The 24474-nt window shown below is 46.7% G+C and overlaps 1 protein-coding gene across 2 annotated transcripts; it reads right to left on the bottom strand.

Moving 5' to 3' along the window:
- Positions 1-5777: 5777 nt before the first annotated feature.
- Positions 5778-24468, bottom strand: NSFL1C (NSFL1 cofactor). 2 transcript variants are annotated; one of them, XM_019645812.1, is made up of 10 exons: positions 24298-24455; positions 21745-21842; positions 19908-19982; positions 18018-18023; positions 17254-17419; positions 16565-16657; positions 15417-15526; positions 14888-15025; positions 8012-8176; positions 5778-6189 (listed from the first exon to the last, which is right to left on the bottom strand). In XM_019645812.1, the coding sequence occupies exons 1-10, from the start codon at positions 24400-24402 to the stop codon at positions 6027-6029; spliced, it is 1119 nt and encodes a 372-aa protein (XP_019501357.1). In that variant the 5' UTR covers positions 24403-24455; the 3' UTR covers positions 5778-6026. The 2 variants fall into 2 exon arrangements, with proteins under 2 accessions (XP_019501357.1, XP_019501358.1); XM_019645813.1 differs by lacking the exon at positions 18018-18023 and having other exon boundaries at positions 5790-6189; positions 24298-24468.
- Between the last annotated feature and the right edge of the window lie 6 nt (positions 24469-24474).

The raw sequence follows: 24474 nt of genomic DNA, 5'->3' as shown, positions 1-24474 counted from the left end.
TGTTAAGCACAATGATACACCAAGAAGCAACCGAAAGAGCACTCTGACAGTGGTAGAGGAAGGTGAAGTGGTTTGGAAGCCCAGGACTGGAGGCACAACACAGAAGTAGGGCATCTTATGCCCCCCTACCCCACAGAAGAAGGAACCCTGACATGGCATTTCCTGACCCCAACCTAGCAACAGAAGGCAGCCCACATAGGCAGTCCTAGATTCAAGAGGGCCCCTCTGTAAATGTCCAGTGTGCCCAACACCACTGGCAAGGGAGCTAGATGGGGAACCCCGTTAACAATAAGCATGCAGGGGAAGCACTCTCCTTCCCACAGCGAGACACGGTGGTGAGAAGGTGGAGCAAGTAGAAGAAACCTCACCACCACAAGCAACCACAGCAGGTCAGACACTTCCTTCCCCGCCAAGAGACACACGATGGCCAGCCTTGGGGAAACCCTTTCTGCCCTCACGGCAGCAGACACAGCAGCCAGGGGAAGGCCCAGTAACACCAGACAAACCAAGCAGACCAAAGTAATACCGCAAAGCCTCTGAAAACGAAACTGTCATTGGAACCACAGCCCAAAAAAGTAGTCTAAGACTTGTGTGTTAAGTCTAAACAGGGTGATTGCCTGCTAACATAAAGGCTTTAAATAGGATCCAGAGTTTCCGGACATAAGAGACAAAATAACCAGGATACAACTGAAAATCACCCATCATAATAAGAACCAAAAAAAAATCACAACTTGAATGAGAAAACAATCAACTGACTTCAACACTGAGATGAATCAGATGTTAGAATTATGTGACAAGGGTTTGAAAGAAGCCATCATAAAAATGCTTCAACAGTCCTTACAAATTCCCTTGAAACAAAGGAAAAAATAGAAAATCTCAGCAAAGACATAGACAGTATGGAAAAGAGCCTTCAGTAAAAGGTCCTGTTTAATATTATATAGATACAGATGGTTACACATAGGAATATTTATGGATATTATAGGTTAGTATACAGGCATACATTTCTTTGCTCTGTTAGCTGAGATAGCCTAAAAGAAAGACACCCAAAAAGCACTGAACATACCTAGTGCTCCAATCTTGGTTTCTGATACAATTCTCCAATAAAAGAAACCAGGGCTCCTTGGAAAAATGGCGGATTCTAGGACTGAGGTAGAAAACTTACAAGATGATCCTGGAGCATCTTGTTGTGATAGAAAGTAATAAAGTGCTCATAAAAACCAACCAACTTAATGAAAACACAAGATCTGGCAAAGCTGGGAGGGGGCAGGTGAGAGAGAGTGAAGCGTCCTGGAAGACGATGGTAGAGGTGGTAGGGATGGAGGTGGGGATGGTGGGAAAGGTGATGAGGGAGAAGAGGATGCTAAGGGAGGAGGTGGTGGAAGATGGTGGAGATGGTGGTGGAGGAGGTGATGTAGACAGTTTTGCACGTAGTTAGGTGCATTTTGTCTTGTGATCATTTGGAAATAGACACATTATGGGATCCTCTGATCCTGAGAGGCGCGTATTTGATTGAGGTTCTGTAGTGAGGCTACATTGAGTTTCTTTGTGAATCATCCATTTCCTTGGGTCCGCCTCCTCGACTGTGGTACAAACAGGCCCCAGTGGACCTCACTGGAACCACATGGCAGTGTCCAGATGAGTTACTATAACTTGGCCCTTGACCTAACCCCTCCTAAAGCGATGGGCTCAGGCAGTCAGGGATTCACATCTTGGTTCTGCCTTTTACTTGGTGTGTGACTTCAGTTAAGTTCCTTAACGGCGCTAAGCCTCAGTGTCTTCCTCCATAAAATGGGCTAACCACGGTACCTTTGGGTTGTTGTCAAAGAACAGGAAGTCAGGTACATACAGGGCCTAGCACAAAGTTGCACTCAAATAATGGCAGCTGCTATTATCATCAGTAGTGGCTGGAGACCTGGTAATGGCATCGAGGGTCTAAGGGGCTCAATATGGAGAGTAATTGGCTCTTAAACTTCCAAGTCCAGCCCAGGCAGGGCGGGGAAAGTGCTGGGTGCATTCCTTTCACATCCTGCTTTCCCACCCCACATACACATCGGCTTTTAGCTTCACCTTATCTTAGTGTCTTCACTGGAAGAACCTGGAAACTGTTTCTGGAAGCTACAGGTGCCCTTTAGAACGATGCCCCCCTGTGGCTGAATGGGAACCTGCTATGGGAGGAAGGGAGGGAGCCGTTACCTAAGTGCTACTACTTGGGACACTTAGGCATTATCGCCTTCATCCTTTAGATAGGGTGGTCTTATCTCCATGTCACAGGTTCATCTAACCAGTTATTTGTTGAGGACCTACTATGTGTCAGGCACTGTGCCAGGTGCTCAGGGTACAAGAGTTAAGAACACAGAAACCCCTGCCTTGATGGAGCTTATAACCCAGTGGAAGGATGAAAGAAACAGAGAGTATATAATGCATCAGATGGAGACAGGATAAGGAAAATAATGCAGAACAAAGGGATAGTGAGTGATGGACAGGGGCTCTTCAGGGACACGGCGGGTCACTGCAGTTTTTTTTTTTTTTTAAGATTTTTATTGGGGAATTGGGGGAGGGGAACAGTGCTGGGGAATTGGGGGAAGGGAAACAGACAAGTTGCTGTCCTTCTGTTCTTCGGTCTAGTTGTGGAGGACGTTGCTTCACTGGCTCATGTTGGTATTATCATTGCGTTCTTCCCAGGTGAGGCAGATCAGTCGCTGGCCTCTGGACGGCCGCTCACGGCGGCTCTTGGCAGCTCACTGCGGCTGCCAGCCACACATGGTAGTGTACGGGAGCCCACTGCAGCAGGGGTTGCAGCCTATGCAGTCGCCGGCGACTCTCGGCAGCCCAGCTCCAGGTCGAACTGCTGTTCACCATCTTAGCTGTAGAGGGCAGTGTCACTGGCCCTCATGTGGGATCCAAACCGGGGCCCTGCTGCTCAGAGCTGGCGTCCCAAACCAGCTCTTAACCAACACGCCACTCGGCCCACACTGCAGTTGCTGATGTGAGAGATGATGGAGGCTGGACATGGGAGATCACAGGGGAGGGATGACGAGTGGCTGGATTTGGGATGCATTTGCAGCAGAACCTAGAGAACTTGCTGATGGACTGGACGTGGGGTGAGGCATGGGCCAGTGAGAGAGATGTAGTCACACAGCGCAGGAGCTTGCTCAGCCTGGGACCCAGATTGGACACGAGAAGCCAACAATGTGTTTTCTGTTCTGTTTCCCTGTCCTGGTGTGAGGAAAGAGTAGGCCTGGAAGAGGGGGAATGGGTGGCCACAGCTACAGCCTATGACACAGACACAAAACCCGTTTTAAAGAAGGAAGACCGCCTTTTAATTGGCCCTGGGAGCAAGTCCCGACAGCAGTCAGTTCCCTCTGAAAATGCTAGTGGTTGGGATAGAGAGAGCAGCATGGAACCCACACTTCTGCACTAGGAACTTCTCCGGAATGAACTCAAAGTCAACTTCATATGCCCGGTGGGAACTGGCAAGCTTTGTACTGCTGGTGGGCACACAAAGGGATACTGCTGCTCTGGAGGGCGCTTTGGCAATGCCATCCAAAGCCACAGATGTGCCCAGATCTCGCCCCACATGCCTACTTCTTTCCATGGCCATCTGCTGAGGAAGCAACCAGTTGTGCCCCAAACTGTACTGACAGGGTTGTTTGGAATCTGTATAGTTTAAAAGACCAAACAGAAACACCAGAGTGTCTCATAGTAGTTTAACATGAACTTGTTAGATAGGGCATCATCATGACGGCTAATTTGCCTTTTTCCCTGTGATTTGAGTTTGGATCTTTCCATCAGCACACGTCCCATGTGTTGCAATATGTCCTTGGCCGGCTCATTTAATGCCAGGAGGTTCCCTTACTTGCCAACCAATTTTTGGGATGATCCAAAATGCCTTGGTTGAGATCGACTGCCCTGAATTCAGAAGCCCCAGAACCAGTGGCTGCTGAGTATCCTTTAAAAACAAACAAACTGGGAGCCTTTCTGGGTAGATGGACCTTTTCCTCTGGGCCACCCAGAAGAGACTAGGACTGAAAACATCCTCACGGGGCCTGGATCCAGTGTGATCTGGCTCTGTGGCTGGCAATCCCTCTGACCTTGGGCCACACACCTAGCTGCTCTGAACTGTGGTGGCTGCAACAATCAAATCACTTCCCAGGGCTGGGTGGGACTCCTGAGGCCTTGTCCTTTCCTAGGTGCAGGTTTGAAGTGGTGTTTTTGCGATCTCTGCTGATGTGTACTAGTGAATTTAAGTAGAAACGCTGAAGCGGGGTGGGAGGGGTGAGTGTATATGTCCAGGGCTGGGTTGGGGATGGAGTGTATGTACAAGGGGCACAGTGGTTAAGGGCATGGTGCTTTGGATGCACAAGCCTCATCACTTACCAGCTCTGAGACCTGGATTTTAGGTTTTGCACTGTAAAATGGGACTGTTGTGAGGCACTGAAGTACTTATAATGGCTGCTATTGAACAACTTCAAAGCAACCCATTAGGAAGTACAAAACTCCGTGGTCCTCATTCTGGGTTTTAATGGTCAAGGTACCAATAATTTAGTTTTTCCAGATCTGCATTTAGTTGCCTCCACCTGCTCGAGGACGCTCTGTGGCAGACACTGTAGCCCTGGCAGGCCCCTGCCATTTGGGGATCAGAAGCACCAAGCCATGTGCCTTTCTCAGGATGGGTCTTGGCTGAAACCCAAGCCCTTCCCTAGCTCTGGGTGGAAGTAGTGGATTCCTGGCTTGTTGCAGGGAGTGAAGCAGGAGTGATTGGTGATGACTGCTTGGAAAGAGGACTGAGGCACGTTATTCAAACCCAGGAGATTCTGAATCCATGTTGATTCTGTATCTGTGGTTCCCTTAACAGGGAGGTGGAAAGGCTTCCAAGACCCCAGTGGCCCTCCCGCTTTAAACCTGCACAGAAAGTGCTTATTGGGGAGGTCCTGACCAGGCTGGGACTACTGCTGAAGTTGTTGCAAGTCCGAACAGGGCAGGGCAGAGAACAACCTTAAGGCGGAACCTGAACACCAAAGCCAGGCACTGACGTTACACTCACCTTTAAAATTTACTCAGCAGAGGCCTCTTGTAAACGTTAGCATGGTAAAAGGTGCTGGTAGCACAGGGAACCCCACTTCTTCAACAAATGGTTTGCCACGCAAATCATTAGTGAATAGCTCAGTCATTTTTTGATCCTGTTGCTCACTAAGATACCCTGACTCTTAACTCATTTGGGTTGGCATGAGCTGTTTCCCAATGAAAAGATACCCATCTAACCTCCTAGGTACAGATTTCTGCACTTGGGATATAATGACGGTGCGGCTGAGAGCAGCCTGGAAGGTGAGGGAGAGGGCTGGGGCAGACAGGTGTAATTAGAATCCCAACTGGCCAAGGTCTGGGGAGCTCGAATTTCCCAGGGTTTGAGCGAAAGGAGCACAGGGAAGTACTTATTTTTTAATCTGAAGGGGATGTGTGCATCTAGATCTGACCTCACTTCAAGGAGACACTTGCTGCTACCTTTTTATCTGGGCAAGAGATTTGTTCCTATGGGAGTGAGTAGCTGCAAAGCCTCTTTCTCCAAGTCTGTTCACGTCCTTCGCTATAAACAGGGAAATCCTCCACTAGTCATGATCAGGGTGGCAGGTGGACACACCAGTGGAGGGTATTGTGTACCACAAACAATTTTTATGCAGACAGCATGGAAGGAAGGCTCTTCCCACGTGCCTTGGAGATAAATATGACTTTAAAGCAATCAGAGTCTGCTTCAGTGGGAGCAGTTCTGTACAACATGCTGGTGATAGTCCTTCAATTTTTTTGGTTGTTTTTATTTTTTCTTTAAAGTCCATTGATCGTCACAAAAACCCAGGAAACGCAACTAAGGAGAAAACAAATGTCCAACTGAGACCTAAGAACCCAGAGCTACGGAGTAGACGTGGCACTGGACTGCTGGGTGTGCAGGAGGGGGCGGGAGGGGCGGTCCCCACAAGGCAGCTGGCCACAGGAGACTCAGGAGGAAGGCGAGGCCGCCCAGCAGGGAGCGGTTATGTTAACCTCTGCACGATGACGGCGTTGAGCAGGTTGGCTTCCTTAAGGGTCTGGTTCTCATCAGCCAGCTCTTTGTTCGGGAAGGTAGTCATGAGGACAAAGCTGGTGGCAGCCATGGCCGGCCGGGCATCCACAATGAAGAGTCGGATGTCACTGATCCTGGTGGAGCGGGGGTGAGTGGAGAGGTGGGTGAGCAGTGCCCTTCTCTGCTGTCCACAAACCCCAACCCTGCAGAAGGCTGCACCACCTCCCCCAAGTCCCTTCCCCACCCTATCCTTCTGCACAGAGCGTCCAAAGCTCTCCTCTGGAAGCACCTGGATCAGGTCACTCCCTTGCCTAAAACCCTTCATGGTTGATCCCATTTTCTTTGGAAGAAACGCCAGCCTCCTTACTGTGGCCCCAAGGCCTAATTTTATACCACCCTCCTTCCCTGTGTTCTTTCAGTTCTCTTCATACCATGCTCACTGTTTACATTTGGGTCCCTCTTTCTAGAGGTTCCTCTGTCTGATCCTTTTCCTGCAATCCTAATCAAGCCTCAGGCCTCAGCTCGAATGCCACCTCCTCAGGGCAGCCTTCCCAGAAAGCTCCTGGTTTCCGTTCCCTGACTTTGCTTTCATGGTACTGGATCAAGTCTGTAATCAAATGATTCTGGGATAGGGGTAATGTCTGTCTCTGATGTAGACCATGAATTCCACGGGGCAGAAAATATGATGTCTCTTTCGTATATCACTGAAACTATTAGTGAGAAAAATTACTGAATGTCAGCAACTCTTGAGTGCCAGGAATCCCTTCTCTAGACACTGCCTGTGTCCTAAACCTGGTGATCCTGAGAATGGAGTCACCTGAAACAGACAAGCTTCTCCTTTAGGGTACTTAAACAGAAGTTTCTTTCTGCCCCCAACCCTTAAAATCCATGCAATCCACAATTTGGCACATCTAAGGGAGTGGACATCCATGATGCAATCTAACACTTTCAGCAGACAGACGACCCCTCTCACCCAACTGGTAAGCTCCTGGGATGGGCTGTCCACACTGGGGAGTGAGCAGCAGTCATGCTGATAGGCTGGAGTTAATCAGTGAAATGAAACAGAGGCAAAGAACTCAGATCAATGAGATGGATTCATCCCCTTACATGCAAAGCACCTGAGGTATAGTGAATGGTTCCTACTGAACAAGAAATGTTTGAAGAAAGCCTCTGTGTGTTCCCGGAGCTTATTTTGATTTTGTAACTTACCCCATATGTGAACCCTGTCAGCACTCAAGAACTGTCAAGCCATTCCCTGAGTCCCACCCATATGTGCGTTCTGGTTTAGCTGGTCTATGATTTATAACATTTAGACACTGCTAATCTAGAAAAAGGAGTTGCCAAATATCTTTACTGGCAACAATCCTCCCCTGCTAATCACTTCATCACCGTGCCTCAGTTTCCCCTTCTTTAAAATGGGGGAGGCCCAGTTTGCTTTGATCCAGCCCAGGTGATCTGAGATAGTAGAGCAGATATTCTAGAATTCTCAAAAGCCAGATCTGGAAGAGACCTTAATATCCTAGTTTTCAGGGTCCCTTGTGGGGAGGGAGGTGGAAGAAGCCATGGGTGGGATGCTGGCATTGTGTCCCCTCTCCCCTCTATCAACCACAGCTATTCAAATTTTATGTTCTACACTTGGGCTTTAGAATGAGATTTCCTTTGTACAAAGAGTTTGGTGGCTAAAAAATGCCTTAGGAGTTCAATCCCCTAATTTTACAGATGAGGAAGGAGACCCGCAGGAGGGAAGTGAGCAGTCACTGGCCACATTTAATGAAAGCAGGGACCAGAACCAAAGGCTTCAGGCTTGCATTCCTTCCATCCCACTGCCTCCTCTGAGGAAAGCATGGAGTGCCTGCTGCTGTCAGGAGGAAGAACAGCTCCCTGCTTCCCACCCGTTTGTGGGAGTCTCTGGGTCCCTCCTAGAATAAGCAAGCTAGGCCAGACAACTCCAGGTACCTGTGGCTGTGATTAAATTTCTGCACCAGCCTCCCGCCGTCGGCAAGCCGTATTTGGATGTTTGTGGTAGGCTGTGACGCGTCGATTGAGATGGATGAGCTGGCTTTGGCTTCATTTTCTGCCTGCTGGGCTGCAGAGCCGGTATTCAACACTTGGGGGGCAGTGCTAAGGAGAGAGGATTGTGTCAGGGCAGGACAGAAACAAGGCCTCTAGCAGGAAGGGAATCCTGTCTCAGGTATTTACCGAGCGTTTGTTGCACTAGGCACTGTGTTTGGTGCTGCTGAGCAAGGAGTGACCAAGACAGAATGCCTGTCCTCATGAAACGTACAGATCCAGCAGGATTCACCCCCAACTCTGAGTTACTGCCAGCACTCTCATGTCTAGTAATCTTGGGCAAGTTACTAACCCCTCTTCCTCAGTGTCCTCACCTGAACAAAACCTTGAAGGGAGGAAAGCAGTGTCGTGTGCATGACAGCCTGGGGCGGGAGAGGCTGGGACCTGAGGCTGGAGGACCCACCAGACTAGTATGAATTTTAGTCTCAATGAGAGAGGGTCCGAGCAGGAGGAGGACGGGGCACTCCACGTCTGCCGTGGAGGCGGGCTTGACATCTGGGAGCAGCAGATGGGGCAAGGTATGAGTCTGGACTCTCTCCCTGTGATGGAATTTTCAGACCTGCATTCCCTACTGCAACCTCACTTATGTGCATATTTCATACTTATGTGTCAACTATCAGAAGAGGGGCTGAGGCTTCCTGAAGGCCAGCTAAGTGCCCGGCACCACAGGGATTCGTTATACAATTGGAAAAGGACATGGTGTCTGTTGCAATGTTTAGAGCGCAGTTCTTAGAATAAGATGGACTGGGGTTTGTAATTCACTCAATGGCTATGTGGTGTTGAGCAGGTTACTTAAATTCCCTGTTTCAACAAGGGTAATAAAGAGGATCCTTAATCTTTAACAAGGATTAAGGCTACCTGCCTTGCTCAATTTTTGTGGGCATTAAAGGGGAGAATTACATAAAGCAGTCAGGGTGGCTGACATCACAAAATACACATAGAATGCTCCACAACGTTTGGAGCCTTCATCTGTCTCTTGTAAACCACCATACATTTCATTCTCAGCTCTTCCCTTATCAGATGCTCTGGCCTAGACCTTCTCAGAAGGGAGGTCATTAGATGAGAACTTGCTTCTCCCCAAAGCCTCTAATCACACCTCTCCCTTCCCTCTGGTCTTGACATCTAAACAGGGTACTCTTAGCAATTCCAACTAGAAGTACTTCTCCAAGTGTGTCTCTCCTGGGACCCTAGTCGGTTGAGATATCTCCAGGGAGGTTTCAGAAATGCCACATGTTATACCAGCAGCATCACAGGTCACTAGCATATTAAAGGTACTGAGAGATCGTGCAGTTAAGGCAAACTTATAAATCACCATTATGTCCTTTTTACATGTTACACTTGTTAACTTCTTGCAGATAATTTCATGGAACACCGTTTGTAAAACACTGCCCCACAACATATAACTTATAGGAACTAAGAATTGAAAAGTGAATTTATTCTTTTCTGCAAATGTGAAAAATACGGGCTTAGAAAATTACAGAGTGGAGCTCAGAAGAGAATGCTGGCTACACTTACTAGCTAAGAAAGGAGCTGCTTCTATGCATCAGCCTCACAGCCATATGGGACTCCAATGTGGGCAGGGACACACAGGGAAGTTATAGCACCACATGCCTTAGATGTTTGGGAATAGCAGGAAGTTAAGTGTTACCCCTGCAAGGGCCTAAGATCTACTGTGTTTTGTTCTTTAGTTTTATGGGCGTTAGGTCGACTCTCCAACTATGCTGTAGGCAGCCTGTCCCTCAGCTGTTTATAACAATTACGAGTACATGACAGATACTCATCGAAGCTACTGTCTGTTAGAAAGGGAACTCGCACATTTTCAGTCAACCTAAAATGAAAAAAAGCTGTCATTCCAAAGCAGTTGACATTATCAGTTCAGGCAAGGGTGGAGGTAGGAGGGAGGGAAAATACAAATTATATTTAAACTATTTTGTGTAGGCACTATCTATGGTTTTTAAAAAAATATCCATGGCCTCACTGAATCTTTACAGCCATCCTTTGAGATGAGCATTATCTCCATTTTATAGATGAGAAAAGAAAAGCACATGTAGAGCAGTTTTTAAATGTTTAAAAACTTATGCAATGAACAAGCTTTCTCATTCTATATTCTGTGTATTCCCTACCAGCCAGGTCTTTGTCAAGCCTTACTTTCTATGGTTTACTTTAGGAAAACAATATTTACACTGAAAATGTCGTCTCAAACTTCTCCCATTCCCAGAGAATCTGATATACCCCTCACTTATGAGCTGTGAGAGCCAGCAAGTTACTGTACATCTTGGCTTCTCAATCTCCTTTTCTGTAAAATGGGAACATTATCCCTACTGACTCCATACCTTTCAGGGCAGGCAGTCCACTAAACGGCAGATGCTATCATTACGGAAAGTCCGTGTGATGCTGGGGAAACAGCACAAGGCCCACCACCTGGTTTTAGCTCCACCACTAAACTAAACAAGAGGTGTGGCCTTGAGTAAGTCCTTCAACCTCCCAGGGCTTCAGTGTCTCCATGTGGAAGTAGCACAAGGAACTGTTCTGCTGTGAGGAGCAGATGAGATAATGTGTGCAGAAGGCCCAACACAGGACATTTAGAAGTCCTCCATAGAAGGAGGTGAATGTTTCTGGCTTTCTTCCTAGCACAGCCTCCTGCAAAGAGCTGGTGCTCTTCACCTGAAGGTCAAGGAAAGCCGGATACATGGGCCTGGCTGGTTGCTGACTGTTTCCCTTATAGACCTAAAGATAAGGTGGGTCGGGAAGGCATGATGACCACAGCATACACTATGAAGCACGCGTCACGGAGCTGGGCCCTATGCTGTGTACTTTACACTATTAGTTCACTTAATCCTCACACCAGCTTGTGAGGGAGGGATTCATCATCTCCATTTTATAAACAAGGCACAGTGGGATTAAGCAACTTGCCCAAGATCCCAGTGTTGGTTCAAGGTGAAGCCAGGATACAATCCAAGCTGTCTGAATCTAGGTCCTGTGCTCCTAACACCTGCCACACTCTCCTGCCAGGTCTGGGAGCCAGGCAGACCTAGACCTGATTTCAGGAACATTACCCCAAGATGATGTTTCCTCATCAATAAAATGGGAGTTAAATAAAATCTCTCATAGTTGAGACAATAGCTTCAAAATAATGCAGCATACCTAGAATATAGTTGAAACACAAATAAAAGTCTATGTATCCATGTGGGAACATCTAGGATGCAACGCAGCATGGTGGAAAAGAGCAGAGACTGGAGGGAACCCAGCTGTGCACTGGCCAGCAGTGTGGCCTTGGGTGTGACTCGACCTCATAAGCCTCACAATCCTTATCTGTAGAATGGGGATCAAAACAAGATCAAAGGCCGTAACACATGTGAAATGCTTAGTACAGTGTTTAGCTAACAGCAGAAAAACCCTCAACTAGGCAATTACTATCATTCTTCAAGGTCCTGTTCCACTTACATTTGCTTAAACTCTGGATCCAAATCACTCAGAGATGTTACTGTCTATCCATGGGCTGTAAGTGGAAGGTCACCTGAGAGGTGCTCCCAGCCTATGCTGCCCTCCAGGAGGGTGGGGGGTGGAGGGGGAGAAACCTCAATACCGGGTGTTGTGATTCTTATTTAGAGCAAGACACTCAAAGAGCATTAGTTCCAAGTTGCTCTAATCCTCGTGCTCCACAGCCACGTGCATTCAAGGGACCCAGCCTGCCTGGCACTTCTTGAGAAGAACTGTGTTCACCTGAGCCATTCCTCTCCAGCAGTGGCACTTCACCCAGGGGCAGGAATGGTCAGGTCACATCAGACATCTACAGAAAGAGGAGTTTCTTTACCCTCTCCCTGCAAATATCATTGAACAAGTCACAGGGAAGTTGAGTCTCAATCAGCTCAAGAGTCTGAATCCCCTGCCTGCTCATTTCCTTTGAAGTGGCAACGAAGTGGGCACTGAGGTGCCTTATTGCCACAGTCGTAAGTCCTGAGACCCTGCCATCCCCTTTACAGAAACGACCACTATAGAAAGCACGGTGAGCAGCCAAAGCTCGTCCTGCCGCTGCAATGGCCCTGCCCCACCCAAGTGCACCCTTGGTGCTTGCTCCTCAAACTCAAGTCTTTCCCACACCTTCAGATTAATTCCTACCCAAACAAACAAATGCAACACCTAAGACAACAAAAAAAACCCCTCTAATATAACTGAAAGAATTTTTTCAACTGAAAACGATCCATTTACTTTAAAGTATTTTTCCAGATAATCAGGGAAAAAACCCCGGACTGACACTGATTTTTGAGGCAAACCTGTGAAAATTTTCTTAAAACTTTTTGGCTCTTAATCATTTTAGTTGACAAGATGACAATGGAAAACACACTAAAATTTACGGGAAAAACTAAAAAAACTGTCCATCTGGTTTAGACTAAAAAGCTAAAATCCCATCTCACTTAGCTGTATAAAACTTTTTAAAAGGTTATTTTTCATAAAAAGCCAGAACTAAAATAAAATGAAAGTGGAATTGGCAATAAACATTTATTTAGCTAACATCACACCTGATTATCAAGCTCTATCTCAACTTGTGGGGTTCAGCCTCCACGCTAATAAAGTATGTGTCCCCATCCTGCTAAAATAGACTTCTTTAAAATATTTTCATTTTTTGAGACATGGATTCTTGCACACATAATTAGACCTTCCAATAGTAAAAGCATTTCCTGTTAGTATCATGAACCCAAACAAACCCAAACTGCATGGTGTTCTGAGTTCTGATACCTTCCTTATAATTGCTGGTGAGTAAAAAACTGATACAGCCTTTTTAGAGGGCAATTTGACAACATCTTAAAGATGTTTGGAGCTGGCAATTTTACTTCTAGCCCAAGATTAAAGGGCATACAAAGATTTAGTTACAGTCACTGCAGTATTGTTCATAATGCTGGTGGCTGCCTACAATGTTCATCAGCAGCGACCGGTTAAATTACAGCACATAAACAGGACAGGAAATTATGTTAGTATCAGAAATAACATTGTAGAAATACATCTACTGATAGAAATGACAGCCCTACTACTTTGATTAGGCAAAATAGCAGGTAATAAAACAGCATGTCTGTCTGTCTGTCTCTCATTCTCTCTCTATGTAAGACTGGAAGGACACTTCGCAGATACTAACTGGATATATCTGGGAATTAGGTTTAGGAATAGTTCTTGTTCTTTATCTGCATTTTCTACTTTTTAAAAATGATAAACACATTTTATTTTAATAATAAAAGATGAAAATTATCTTGTGCTCTACAAAGCTTACCACAGCTGACAGAGAAGCTACAGATGGACCACTTTGAGCACAGCTGTCCAGGACTAACCCACAGGCCCCAACGTGGTAGGTGAAATGACGAGAACAGGGTGGGCTTAACTATGTTGGTCCTGAGAAAATACAATCTATTGGTCTCTAATGTCCTGAGCTATGACCCTTGCTCCTGATGAGGCATGAATAACTGACAGGGAGGTAGGGGATTCTAGGAAAGGGCCAGCCAGCATCTCAAAGAGCACAGCTGATCCCTGCAGATGAGGGTGAGGTGAGCAAGGGCAGTGGCTAGTTCAAGAGCTGCCAGACCTAGGTCAGAGAGGGTCAATGCTGTGCAGGAGGAGTGTGGGAAGGAATGCCACTCACAAGGCCTAGGGTCCAGTCCTGATTCTACCACATACCAGTCACGCACTCAAGGGTAACAACCCTTCAAGTCCACGAGCCGCAGTGTTCCCTTTGTAAAGTAAGGACTGTACTGTGCTCGGAGTGCCTCTTATGTGCACAGTTCCCTCTGAAGAATACTGACTAAGTGACCCCACGGCCACGGCCAAAGGAGACTGGGCCCACTCAGCCTATCGTTTCCCCCTGGTGGGGACAAAACACAGTGACTATCAGCCACTCAGATCCTCTCAGGGTTAGAATGCAAGATGGAGGCAGCGGCAGAGGACACAAGGCAGAAAACAACACAAGAAGTGACAGAGTGTCAGGAAGGGCCACGGAAGTAGAGACGAGCTATCATAATGGTGGATCAGCAGCCTGCACAGGGCAACAATGTCCTCGAGTTTCTTTATCCTGAACCATGCTGCTGCAGGGCTTGCTGATGGACAGTCTGGGATTCCTTACTCCCTCTAATCCTGATGTCAGGTGACCCAAATATGTGCGTCTGTTCCAGCCTTAAGCCATCGAGGTCACCCCTGCCCTGAACTCCCCAGATTACTGAGTCAAAGCAGCCATGTGTTACTCTTACTGCTTACACTGACAGCTCACTGTGGGGCAGTACTCTATGTGCTCCCACAACAATAATCAAAGAGGTAAGGACTCTCAACAATTCCATTTTATAGCTGGGCAAACTGAGGCTATACAGTCCAAGGTCATATGGCTACAAAGTGCAGAAGAGGGTTGACGGATTAGCTCAGTTGGTTAGAGCGTGGTGCTGATAACACCAAGGTTGCCGGTTCGATCCACGCATGTGCCACTGTTAGCTGCGCCCTCCTTAAAAGAATCAACTATGCCATTGTAGCATGAAAGTAATACGTAACCAATGACCATGGCTGTTCCCCAATAAAACTTAAAAAAAAAAAAAAGTGAATAAGAGATTTTAAACTCTGGTCTGTTAATGTCAAAGCCTGTGTTCTCCATATTCTCCCGCCCATAAAAATAAAATGTGAAGTACTTTGCAAAGGGTGGAGGTTCATACAAAGCGAGAAATAAACAGGAAGGGCCTGCTGAACCTGGCAGGAATGGCTGACAGTCCAGCTCCCGCCTGTGCTGCTCCTTACCTGCCCAGTTTCTGACCCTCGCCAGTGAAGGCTTTGAAGGCTCCCTTGGGCTTCACGAAGTCCTCATCCCGATGGTCCTCCATGTCCAAATTCACCTGCCCACCGTGCGCTAACCTCCGCAGCTCTGCTGGTACCTCCCTGAGGGAGAAAAGGTAACGCTGGGGTGAGCAGGGTGAGAATGAGTGATGGGTGTCAGAACAAACGTCTCCGTGCCAAATGTGCAAACTGGGCCCTCCAAGGGAGCTGGCTGTGCTGGTGGTTCCCCATCTGCCTCCCGCGTCTCTCGCCTGCTCAAAGTCAAAGCAGAGGCCTGATGTCACTTAAGTCACTTGGCTCTGCCCCAGGCCCACAGGGGAAAAACAGACACACAGGGTTTTTGGAGCAGATCTGTGAATCTGTATCTCAGCTGTGCTAAATCTGCTTAAAAAATGTTTACTTCTTCAACAGTAAACATTTGGATCAGCTTTTTCTTTCCCATCTGCCATCTTACTCACTGACATGGAACCTGGAGGAGGACTTTTCTGCTCACCCTCTGCGGATAGACTCCAGAAACTGGGCATTGGATGGATCTTGGTAGCTTCTGAGTTCGCCATTGTCCAGGCTGAATCCACTCTTCCAGAGTTTCAACACTACATGAACCTGTGACAACAGGAGGCAAGCAGTCCATACATTGCCAGGCACCTGGCAAGCACACCACTGTGAACCTGCAAGTTAGCGAGCTTTTACTATTTTACTGTGTCATTATTAACGCAGACACACACACACACACACACACACACACACACACACACACATGCATGAGGAAATCAACCAACCACCACCAAATAAGTATTAACAAAAAATAAGAAGCTAACATGGCACAGGTTAAGAGGACGAGTTTTGATTTAAGCAGCCCTGGGTCTGTGCCTTCATTTTGCCACTCACTGGCTCAGTGACTTTGAGCGGGTGACTCAATCAAAGCCGTGGCTTCATCTATAGGGCTGCCAGTGTGCTTGGCATGTAGCTTGTGCTCAGCTATACTCAGGGACTGTTTTGCAGTCATCAGAAATATTTACAACTCCCTATACATATTCACAGAAAAGAGCCTAGGACACTAAAAACCAATGCATTAGCAGCTGTTGCCCCAGGGGGATAGAATTATTTTCTTCTTGCTGCCTTTATTTTGGAATAAAACCCCAAATAGTCAAAAACAAATATATTAATTTATGGTGACAAAGCTATATGAAAAACTTTATGGCATAACATTAAATTTAAAAAGCTCAAAATTGTTTATATAGTATGGTTACTCTTGCTGGAGGGGGCACCCTTATGCAAAGGACTGCATAGTTAACAAGGAAAATTTTTAAAAGTTGCATTTCAGATCTCTTCGAGTGGTTGGTCTGAAGACCAAATTCTTTAGCTATGCCCATACCAACAGAAAACGCTAGATATACTGTCTCTCTGCCTGGGGTCTATGGTATGCTCAGAAAAGTCCTTCATTCTCACGAGACCCCCTGCCCAACCAGATGAGAGCTGCCTTTGATTCTCAAGCAAGCCTCTGTTCATGAACCATAGCAAGGGCACCAATTACTTCTTTTCAGAGGCTGCTGGTTCACGCATAACATGGGACAATCCCTTCTGAAAAATGGTAGAACAGTTCACAAGCCTCCCCTCTAAGGAAGGTACATGCCCACTCACATCTTGGCCAGAATGCCGCCTCCTTTCTCCTGCCACGTAGGCAGACTCTTCCTCTGGTGCTGCCCCAAGGCGGTAGCCACCCCCTGCAAATGGCTATAGAAGACAAATTCATAAGCACTTGAGGAGTGTGTCAACGGTGGTGGTGTTACTCAGATAAAATGATGTACAGAAAGCTTAACTAATGGATATACTTTCTCTGGGTATCAAACTCAGAGCTACAGGCCCAGCTGCATGCCTGCTAGGGTGAGAATTGCTGCTTGGCTAACACGAACAGTTGCTACGAGCTCTAGTTAATCATGGCCATGTAGGTATCTGGGTGCAGGATAACACCAAAGAATTTTTGATTTTCCCAAAGAGAGAAATCTAGAATTATGTAAAACAGGTGGCTATTAATTCAATGAAAACAAAATAAAGCAACAAACTGAGGAAGTCAAATTGGATAGGCTATGTAAAACACGTGTGTAGGATCTGATCCAGATCACAGGTCACAGGTTTGAAAACTTTGCCCCAAATCTTGATTTCATATTAAAGGGTGGGAGAAACCGAGCTGCTCTTCTGCGTATGAGAATAAGTGAGCAAATGAAAAACAAAACACAACGAATTCAGTCACTCCTGGGCACTGGATGAGGAAGGCCTCCCACTCTGGAACCTGAGTCCTGTGGACACACACTACGACCCTCTATGCTCACTCTCGGTTTACTGGTCTCTCCAGGGCTCTTGGTCATTCGCTCCACAGCTACGGCTCCATGCTCCTTGGCACCTTTAAAGAGATCGTCCACCAGCTCGTTGGGACTCTTCTTCCTGGGAGGGCCAACAATCTGCTGTCCACTTCTCTCTGAGCCCCCAGCATAAAACCTGTGCAGAAAATATACACCTGACATCAAATGCACTTTGAAAACATGAATAGAGCATGTGCCAGGCTCTGGGCTAGGTGCTGGGCACACTGAGGCGAACGGTACAATCCCCAGCTTTAAGAACTTACTATCTAGTTAGGGACACATGTAAGGAGGCAGGCAGGCACAATGCAGTGTAAACAGCAACAGAGGTCAGTATAAGGGGTACTCTGGGAACACTGAGCTGGGGAGGTCAGTCAAAGCTTCCTAAGAAGGTGTCTTCTGGGCTGAGTCTTGAGAAGGAAGATGAGGTATCAGGCGAAGAAATCAGGGAAGGGCATTCCAGGCATGCACGATAGCACGTCAGCTCCGGAGAGTCCCAGCTGGGAATTATCCATGTGGTGGCCAGCACCTCTCCAGGACACCGCAACTCTGGTCACAATCAGAATCTGCTACCACTAGCAGCTCCAGGTTAACGGTGGTAGTGGCATGGTTAGTACAAGCTGCAAGGCTCTAGTGTTGGCTCTGCTGCGGAGCAACCCTGGCAAGTCAGTGCATTGCCCTGCACCTCACTTTCCTTGTCTCTGGAATGGGAGCAAAGGACCACATGCCCTACCTACCTGCTCCTTAAGTCAGGGCCATGAGGTTCAAATCAGCAGATGTATGCAAAAGAACAAGCACAGAGTAATGCACGCATGTAAGGTGGTGTGATACCACACTGAGAGCTCACCCAAGCCTTGCCTTGCTCTGCTATTCTTGTGACATATACTGAGGGCACTAAGGAGAGGGGACTGGAGAAGGTCAGAGAAGCTCAAATACAGACCCCAAGATACCTGCACTGGGCTTTGCAAGGAGCCAAGCATGGCTTGAGATTACGTTAGCAGTTTTTTTTTTACCTGGGTCTGAAAACCAGTAGTCACACGTAGCCTGGCTAACTGCCTCCTTATCACTCCTAGTCACAGTTAAGTCAGTAGCACATCTCTGGGTGGGGAGAATGGAGAACCTATAAAAATTAGTCTCAGCCTTTTATTTCCTGACATTCCCTATGGAATGCAAGGCAAAGCCACAGGCCTTAGCGAGGACACCACCACCAGTGTCCTCAGGTCTGCAATGCTGAGAAGCCAAGGGAGGAATCAGGATGTGAAATAAGGAAAGGCCAATGACTGGAAGATATGAGAGGAGGAGGAGGAGGAGGTCGAGGAGGTCATTTAGGAGCTGGGCATTCACATACTTGATAACACTGCCTGGCACTCAAGGACTGTAAAACCCTGAAATTAACATTTATTTCTCAACTTTGAGTGTATCTAAGAAGGATCTGAGGCAGCGTAAAGTGTATATGGATGAAAACAGAAAATAGAACTCATGTAATTTCTCAGGCCACTTCCCAAAGAGTGATCATGATGAGGTAACGGCATTCCCATAACAGTTATTACACAATGTTTCTTAGGAATGTGTGGCAGTCTGAGGCAGAGCCCATGGAGAAGCAAAACCTGTGAAATGCTTGTTCATTCCAGGTAGATGAAGTTCTGCTCAATGGACTATAAGGTCTTTATTAAATCTCAAAGCGTTGGCTTAAGAACTAGGAACCTGTGATCAACTGCCTTAAAAGTATTCATGCCCTTGACCTGGCATTTTCATTTCTAGAAGCTATTCTAAGAAAATGATCTGAAATGTAGTCCAAGATTAATAGATAGAGATGTTGACAGCACTGATATTTACAGTGGTAAAAAACGAAACAATCTAAATGTCAGACGTCCCATATAATGGATTATTATTATTATAGTAATTAAAAACACTTATGAAGAATTTTAATGACATGGAGAAGTGTTCAAGATGTAGCATTAATCCAACGAAAGTAAGCAACAAAACAATCTGTCACCATGTGAAATACAACATAAAACTAAGTATATGTACACTCGTACACAGAACTGAGTGGGTGGAAATATGCCAAAATATTAATTAACTGTAGTTACTAAATGGTAGATGTTATATTTTTTCATTACATTATTATGTGTTTTCTACAATGGACACTAACTTCACTAACATTCCTAAAGGTTAAAAACAAACAAACAAAGAAATAGCATGTGTGTGTATATTGGGGGAATATACATTTGTAAGCCTTCTCTTCTGTTTATTATGTAATGTATTGCTTTTTCAATTAAAAAGAAAAAGCTGGAAACACACCAAAAATGTTACTGATACCTGGTTACTTCTGGTATCCTCTGGGTTGTGGTATTACAAATGCCTTTTTTCTTTCTTATTTGTTTCCCTTCCCATAATACTCTTCAACAGATACACATTATTTTAACTCTTAAAACAAAAGCAAACCCAGAATACCCCCCAAAAAACCAGTAACGCAGAACAGGGATTACGTCTAAGCTAAAGGGAGCATGTGTATGACTAGCTCACAGTAATAATGGCTGCTGATAACCAAACATATTTATCATTCTAGACAATTTACACATTATCGTGGACTTTCCTGTAGACTGTGCCCCCCACCAAAGACTCACCTTTGGCCCTCTTCTTCCTCCTCCTCCTCGTCTTGATCATGAATGAGGTCTCTGAAGGAAGTTACTCTATTATCGCTGGAGACATAGAAAAAAGCAATAAAGCAAAGCCTTTAGGCCTGCATGTGTTCAGCTGTTTACTCCTCTCAGCCTTAACATTAAACTCTCCTATTTCCTTGATTCTTGTACTTTTATGTCTGTATTTTAATATACATACTTGTTGTGAAATGAGTCAGGGAACACAAAGAAAAGAACAGGGAAGGTGAGGATGGATGCTAATAGTATTATAATAACAGCAGGTAACATTTACTGTGTTCTTAGTGCTTTGTAAGTATTAACTCAGTCTCCCATTGGCACTACTACCTTTTCCATTTGACAAGTGAGGAAAACTGAGGGACTGAGAGGTTAAGTAAGCTGCCCAAGATCACAAATCTCCACAGTGGTAGAGCTGGGATTTGAACCTCGGCCACCAGGCTCCTAGGCCCAGGCTCTATTAAACTACTCCTTTGATAGGACTTTGAGACAACCAGAGAGGAGAGGCATGAATATGTGACTGACATCAGAGGTGAAGGTTCAACTTCTCGGCCTCTGCATTTCTGCTATGCTAACACCTCAACAGTAACCTGGAGTGGCTGGGAAAGACTCACCCCCCAGGAAATCAGCTGTCTCTATCAGCGGCTGCAAGAAGAGTCCTTCCCCTAACAACCACATCCCAGGCAGTGCCCTCACCGTTATCTCCAGGTTAGCACTCCCTCTCCCACAGTTAATAATGAAAAGATCACTTGCCTACTACCTCTCTCCTCTGGAAATGGGAGGTAGGGAACCAAGTTAAGGAAGCAATGCGATTCGGGGTTAGTGTTCTTTCAAAGAGAGGAAATGTAATTTAAGGCTCAGAGACCCTTACAGAGAAACACAATTTACAACTTCATTGGCAAAGAAATACTATATTTGTATTCTGCGGTTGAATTTAAATCCAAATAAATTTGTGAAATAAGTCTGGTGAAAACATGCCAGAGAATAGATGCGACTCAGGCTAAAGCAGAGAGAGAAGTTGTACAGCAGACACTTTTGTAGGAAGAGGCCTTGCCTGTCTCCTGGAAGACCTGCACTGTCTCACTCTGCAGACCACAGCAGCGATCTGCTATGGGAACCCTGGAGCCAGGGAGGCTGGGACAGGGGAAGCAAACAGGATCGTAATGGTTAACAACACAAGTTCACCAAAGATAAGGTCTCTATAATCAGTTTTGGAAATGATGGGTTACACAGGTTTATTTTCTCCAAGACTTCTTAACACGGTGCTAGGCATCCACCATGTCAAGCAAAAAAACCCAAAAAACCAAAAACAAATTTTCTAAAGTCATCTGGCCAGTCTTTTACATCTACAGCACCTCTGAAAGGAAGTACCTTTGGTTTCTACATAAAAACTTCTAGAGATGGGGAGGCCGCTCCTCACATTTCATAAATAAAAGACCCTCAAACATGATGACAGTAGGTTCTGTGGTTTCCTCCAGGATGAGACCATAAACCACATTCAGGTAAGAGTCTTGACCTGAGTGTGTCAGGCTTATCTCTAAAGGAAAGGCACAGTCAGGTCAAACAGGGTTGCAGCGGGGGAAGACAGGCTCCACACAATTGCTCTGAGGTGCTAGCACAAACTTGGCTTCTGAGAATGCAGTCAGCATTTTCCTTCTGGACAAGGAACTACTACCTACCAGTCAGTCTCCTTCTCATTCACACTCACTGGTCCATATCCCCGGGCCTGAACCCTCTGTCACATCAGGAAACAGCTCTTCATCACTGCTGGAGCACCCACGTAGCAATAATTAAAGTTGGCCCTTACCTGGGGGCTGTGCCTCTGGACACTGAACTGGGAGTTGCCTGCGAAATGGTCACAATGTCGTCGTCCCCTCCGTCCTCATAGAAGCTCGCTAGGGCGATCTGAAACAGAGAGGTAGTGACTTGGGATCCTTATATAAGCCTTCATCTAACACGTATCGTCTTTGAGCACAAAGGAGCAAAGACACAAAGAAATGGCTCACACTTACAAGTAGGTCTGTCTCTGGGGAGCCACACGAAATTAAACCAAAAGGTAAGAGCCCAACTGTTAGTCTTTACATTACCTGAAACAAATTCCACCTATTATGGGGAAAAGAAGGCAAGAAGGAAAGTTGAGATGGAGACACTCCTCATTCTCATTTTATTAGGAAACGTGATCTAGTAAAAGCAGTGTACGTTTATTGAGCATTTATGTGCCACTTCGAATGTAACTATACCTATGTTAACTCATTTCATCCTCAAAGAAACCTACGTAATTAGTACTATTATTGTCTCATTTTACAGTTGATACAGAAGTACTGAGAAGTTGAGAAAACTGCTCAAGGTCACACAATTGGTAAAGAGCAGAGCCAGGTAGTCTACTCAGGCCCTTACTCTCAGTTATGTGATAGCTAGGAGTCAGGAACTGTGAGGCCGGTCCCGATCGTTACTTTTACTTTCTCTCTGAGGCCTGGTTTCCTAATCTCTGCAATAGGAACACCCGTCCCATCAACCCTGCACAATGGATGAAAGGGTCCATTAATATTTATGCATAGTCATGTCTTAGCTCGCTACATACATGAGGAATATAGGAGTCTTTTGGCCATTTGTGACTGTATGTTTCTCTCATTGAATCAATGGACAGGAATTTACTTTACACAAAGGAATAAGGACATTTTACAGAGATGAAAAAAACCATGGCTCCTGTCCTCAAGGTCACCAGCCTTATAGCAGGCAGTGAGCTGTTGTAAGACATAGTTACCCTACTAGGAGCAGTGTGCCTTTGCAGGACATAACAGGCCTGCGAGGAAAAACGTGTCATGGGACATGCACTGACTTGGTATTGACGGGGGCCTACATTCAAGTTGTGGCCCTGCCAGGCAAGTCATGTCATATGCAGGAGCCTCAGTTTCTCCACCTATAGTAGGAGGAGACTGGGACTGAAGACCTGCCAATTATAACACTGTGAGCTTCTAGGTCTTTCAGGCAGAAGCTGCATTTTGTTTTTCTGCCTTGCTTCGCTCACACAGTGTCTGCAGAGGCGTGATGCTTTGTCTAACTCTTACTTTTGGGAAGACCCAGTTCAAATGCCAACCTTAGGACTTTCTGGCTCTGTGGCCTTGGGCATAGCACTTACCCTCTGAGTTTCCAATTCCTCATCTACATAATAAAGCTAGTCTTACTTCAGTGTTGCTAGAATTAAATCAACATATGTAAAGCACCGAGCACATGGTGGGTTAAGAGTTCAGGCTCTGGAATCGGACAGCACTGAGTTCTAATGCTCTCTTCCATCTGGTAGCTAGTGAGGCCTTGAGCAAGTAACTTGACCTCCCTAAATCTTAGCTGCAAAATGCAAAAGTTAAACGACTTAAGACATGTAAAGCAGTTAGAACAGCACCTGGCTCATGGTAGGTACCCAACCATTTATCATCTACCTTGGAAGCAGGAGAGCCCAGAACATGTACAGAATTCTTCCTGCAATTACTGAGTACCTGTTATGTGCCAGGCATTGTTCTAGGTACTGGTGACCCAAGAGTCTACAAAATTCTCTGCCTCATGTCGCTCATCTTAATGTCTTAATTAGCAAGTATTTATGAATACTTAATACATGCCAGTGAACTAGATGATAATCTCCACGAGGCTCCCCCTTTTTTTTTAAAAGACATTTTGCTGGAGAACAGTGTGTTTTTTCCAGGACCCATCAGCTTCAAGTCAAGTAGTTGTCTTCAATCTAGTTCCTTGGCCCATGTGGGAATCGAACCGGCAACCCTGGTGTTATGAGCCTGCGCTCTAACCACCTGAGCTAACCAGCCGCCCCACGAGGCTCCCATTTTAACAGATAAGGTATCTAAGGCAAGTAGGCTCCAACCTCGCGCCACCACCCTGGAGGTAGTTTTTCCCAGTAATTAGGTAGGAGGCAGGGGGCGTGAGCCAAATCCTGGGCCGGGCTTCTCCCTGCACCAGCGGCTGCGATACGGAAATGGAAATGAAGGACCACCTCGTCCCCAGCGCTGCTCCACCCAGGAGCTGGTCATTCCGGATCCATTCGAGATTCGGGGCGGCCGCCACGCCCCCAGGCTCCCCCTCTCCACGCGGGCTGCGGCAGTACCCAAAGCGAACCGGCGAGGCCGAAGGGCAAACTGAGTCCTACACAAGTCGGGGCCGGGGCTGGCCAGCGTTTTCCCACGTCGAAGCCGAGCCGGCGACGCGTGGCAAGCGGCCACAGGCCCCTGAGGCCTGTGTCAGGCCGCGGCCCGGCGGGATGACTGTGCGCTTCGGCTACCATGGGCTTGACGTGCCAGGCGCCCGCGACCCGTAGTCCCCGGCCTGCCCGACACAGCCCGCCTCGTAGCGCTACCTGTAGGTCCCAGCCTGCCGACTCCAGAAAGAAACGGGCCCGGTCCTCCTCGGTTCCCGTCACCGCCACGAACTCCCTCAGCGACTCCTGCCTCTCCGCCGCCATCTTCGCCCCGTGCACCTTCCAAACCGCTCCGGCCCCAGCCGCACAGCCTCAGCCCCACCGCCGCGTTCCGCC

The sequence above is a fragment of the Hipposideros armiger genome, unplaced genomic scaffold (genome assembly GCF_001890085.2).
Source record: "Hipposideros armiger isolate ML-2016 unplaced genomic scaffold, ASM189008v1 scaffold_94, whole genome shotgun sequence".
Taxonomy (NCBI): Eukaryota; Metazoa; Chordata; class Mammalia; order Chiroptera; family Hipposideridae; genus Hipposideros; species Hipposideros armiger.
Note: the sequence above shows the minus strand (reverse complement) of the source record. Positions and strands in the feature narration are given on the sequence as shown.

Bases quoted from the DNA above. Each gene is read 5' to 3' on its own strand.
- NSFL1C (XM_019645812.1), bottom strand. From the start codon at position 24,402: ATGGCGGCGGAGAGGCAGGAGTCGCTGAGGGAGTTCGTGGCGGTGACG. The intron at 16,658-17,253 runs GTGAGCATAGAG...TGTCTTCTATAG, and splicing joins GAGAGACCAGTAAACCGAGA to CCATTTGCAGGGGGTGGCTA. The intron at 15,527-16,564 runs GTGAGTGGGCAT...CTGTTGTCACAG, and splicing joins GGCGGCATTCTGGCCAAGAT to GTTCATGTAGTGTTGAAACT.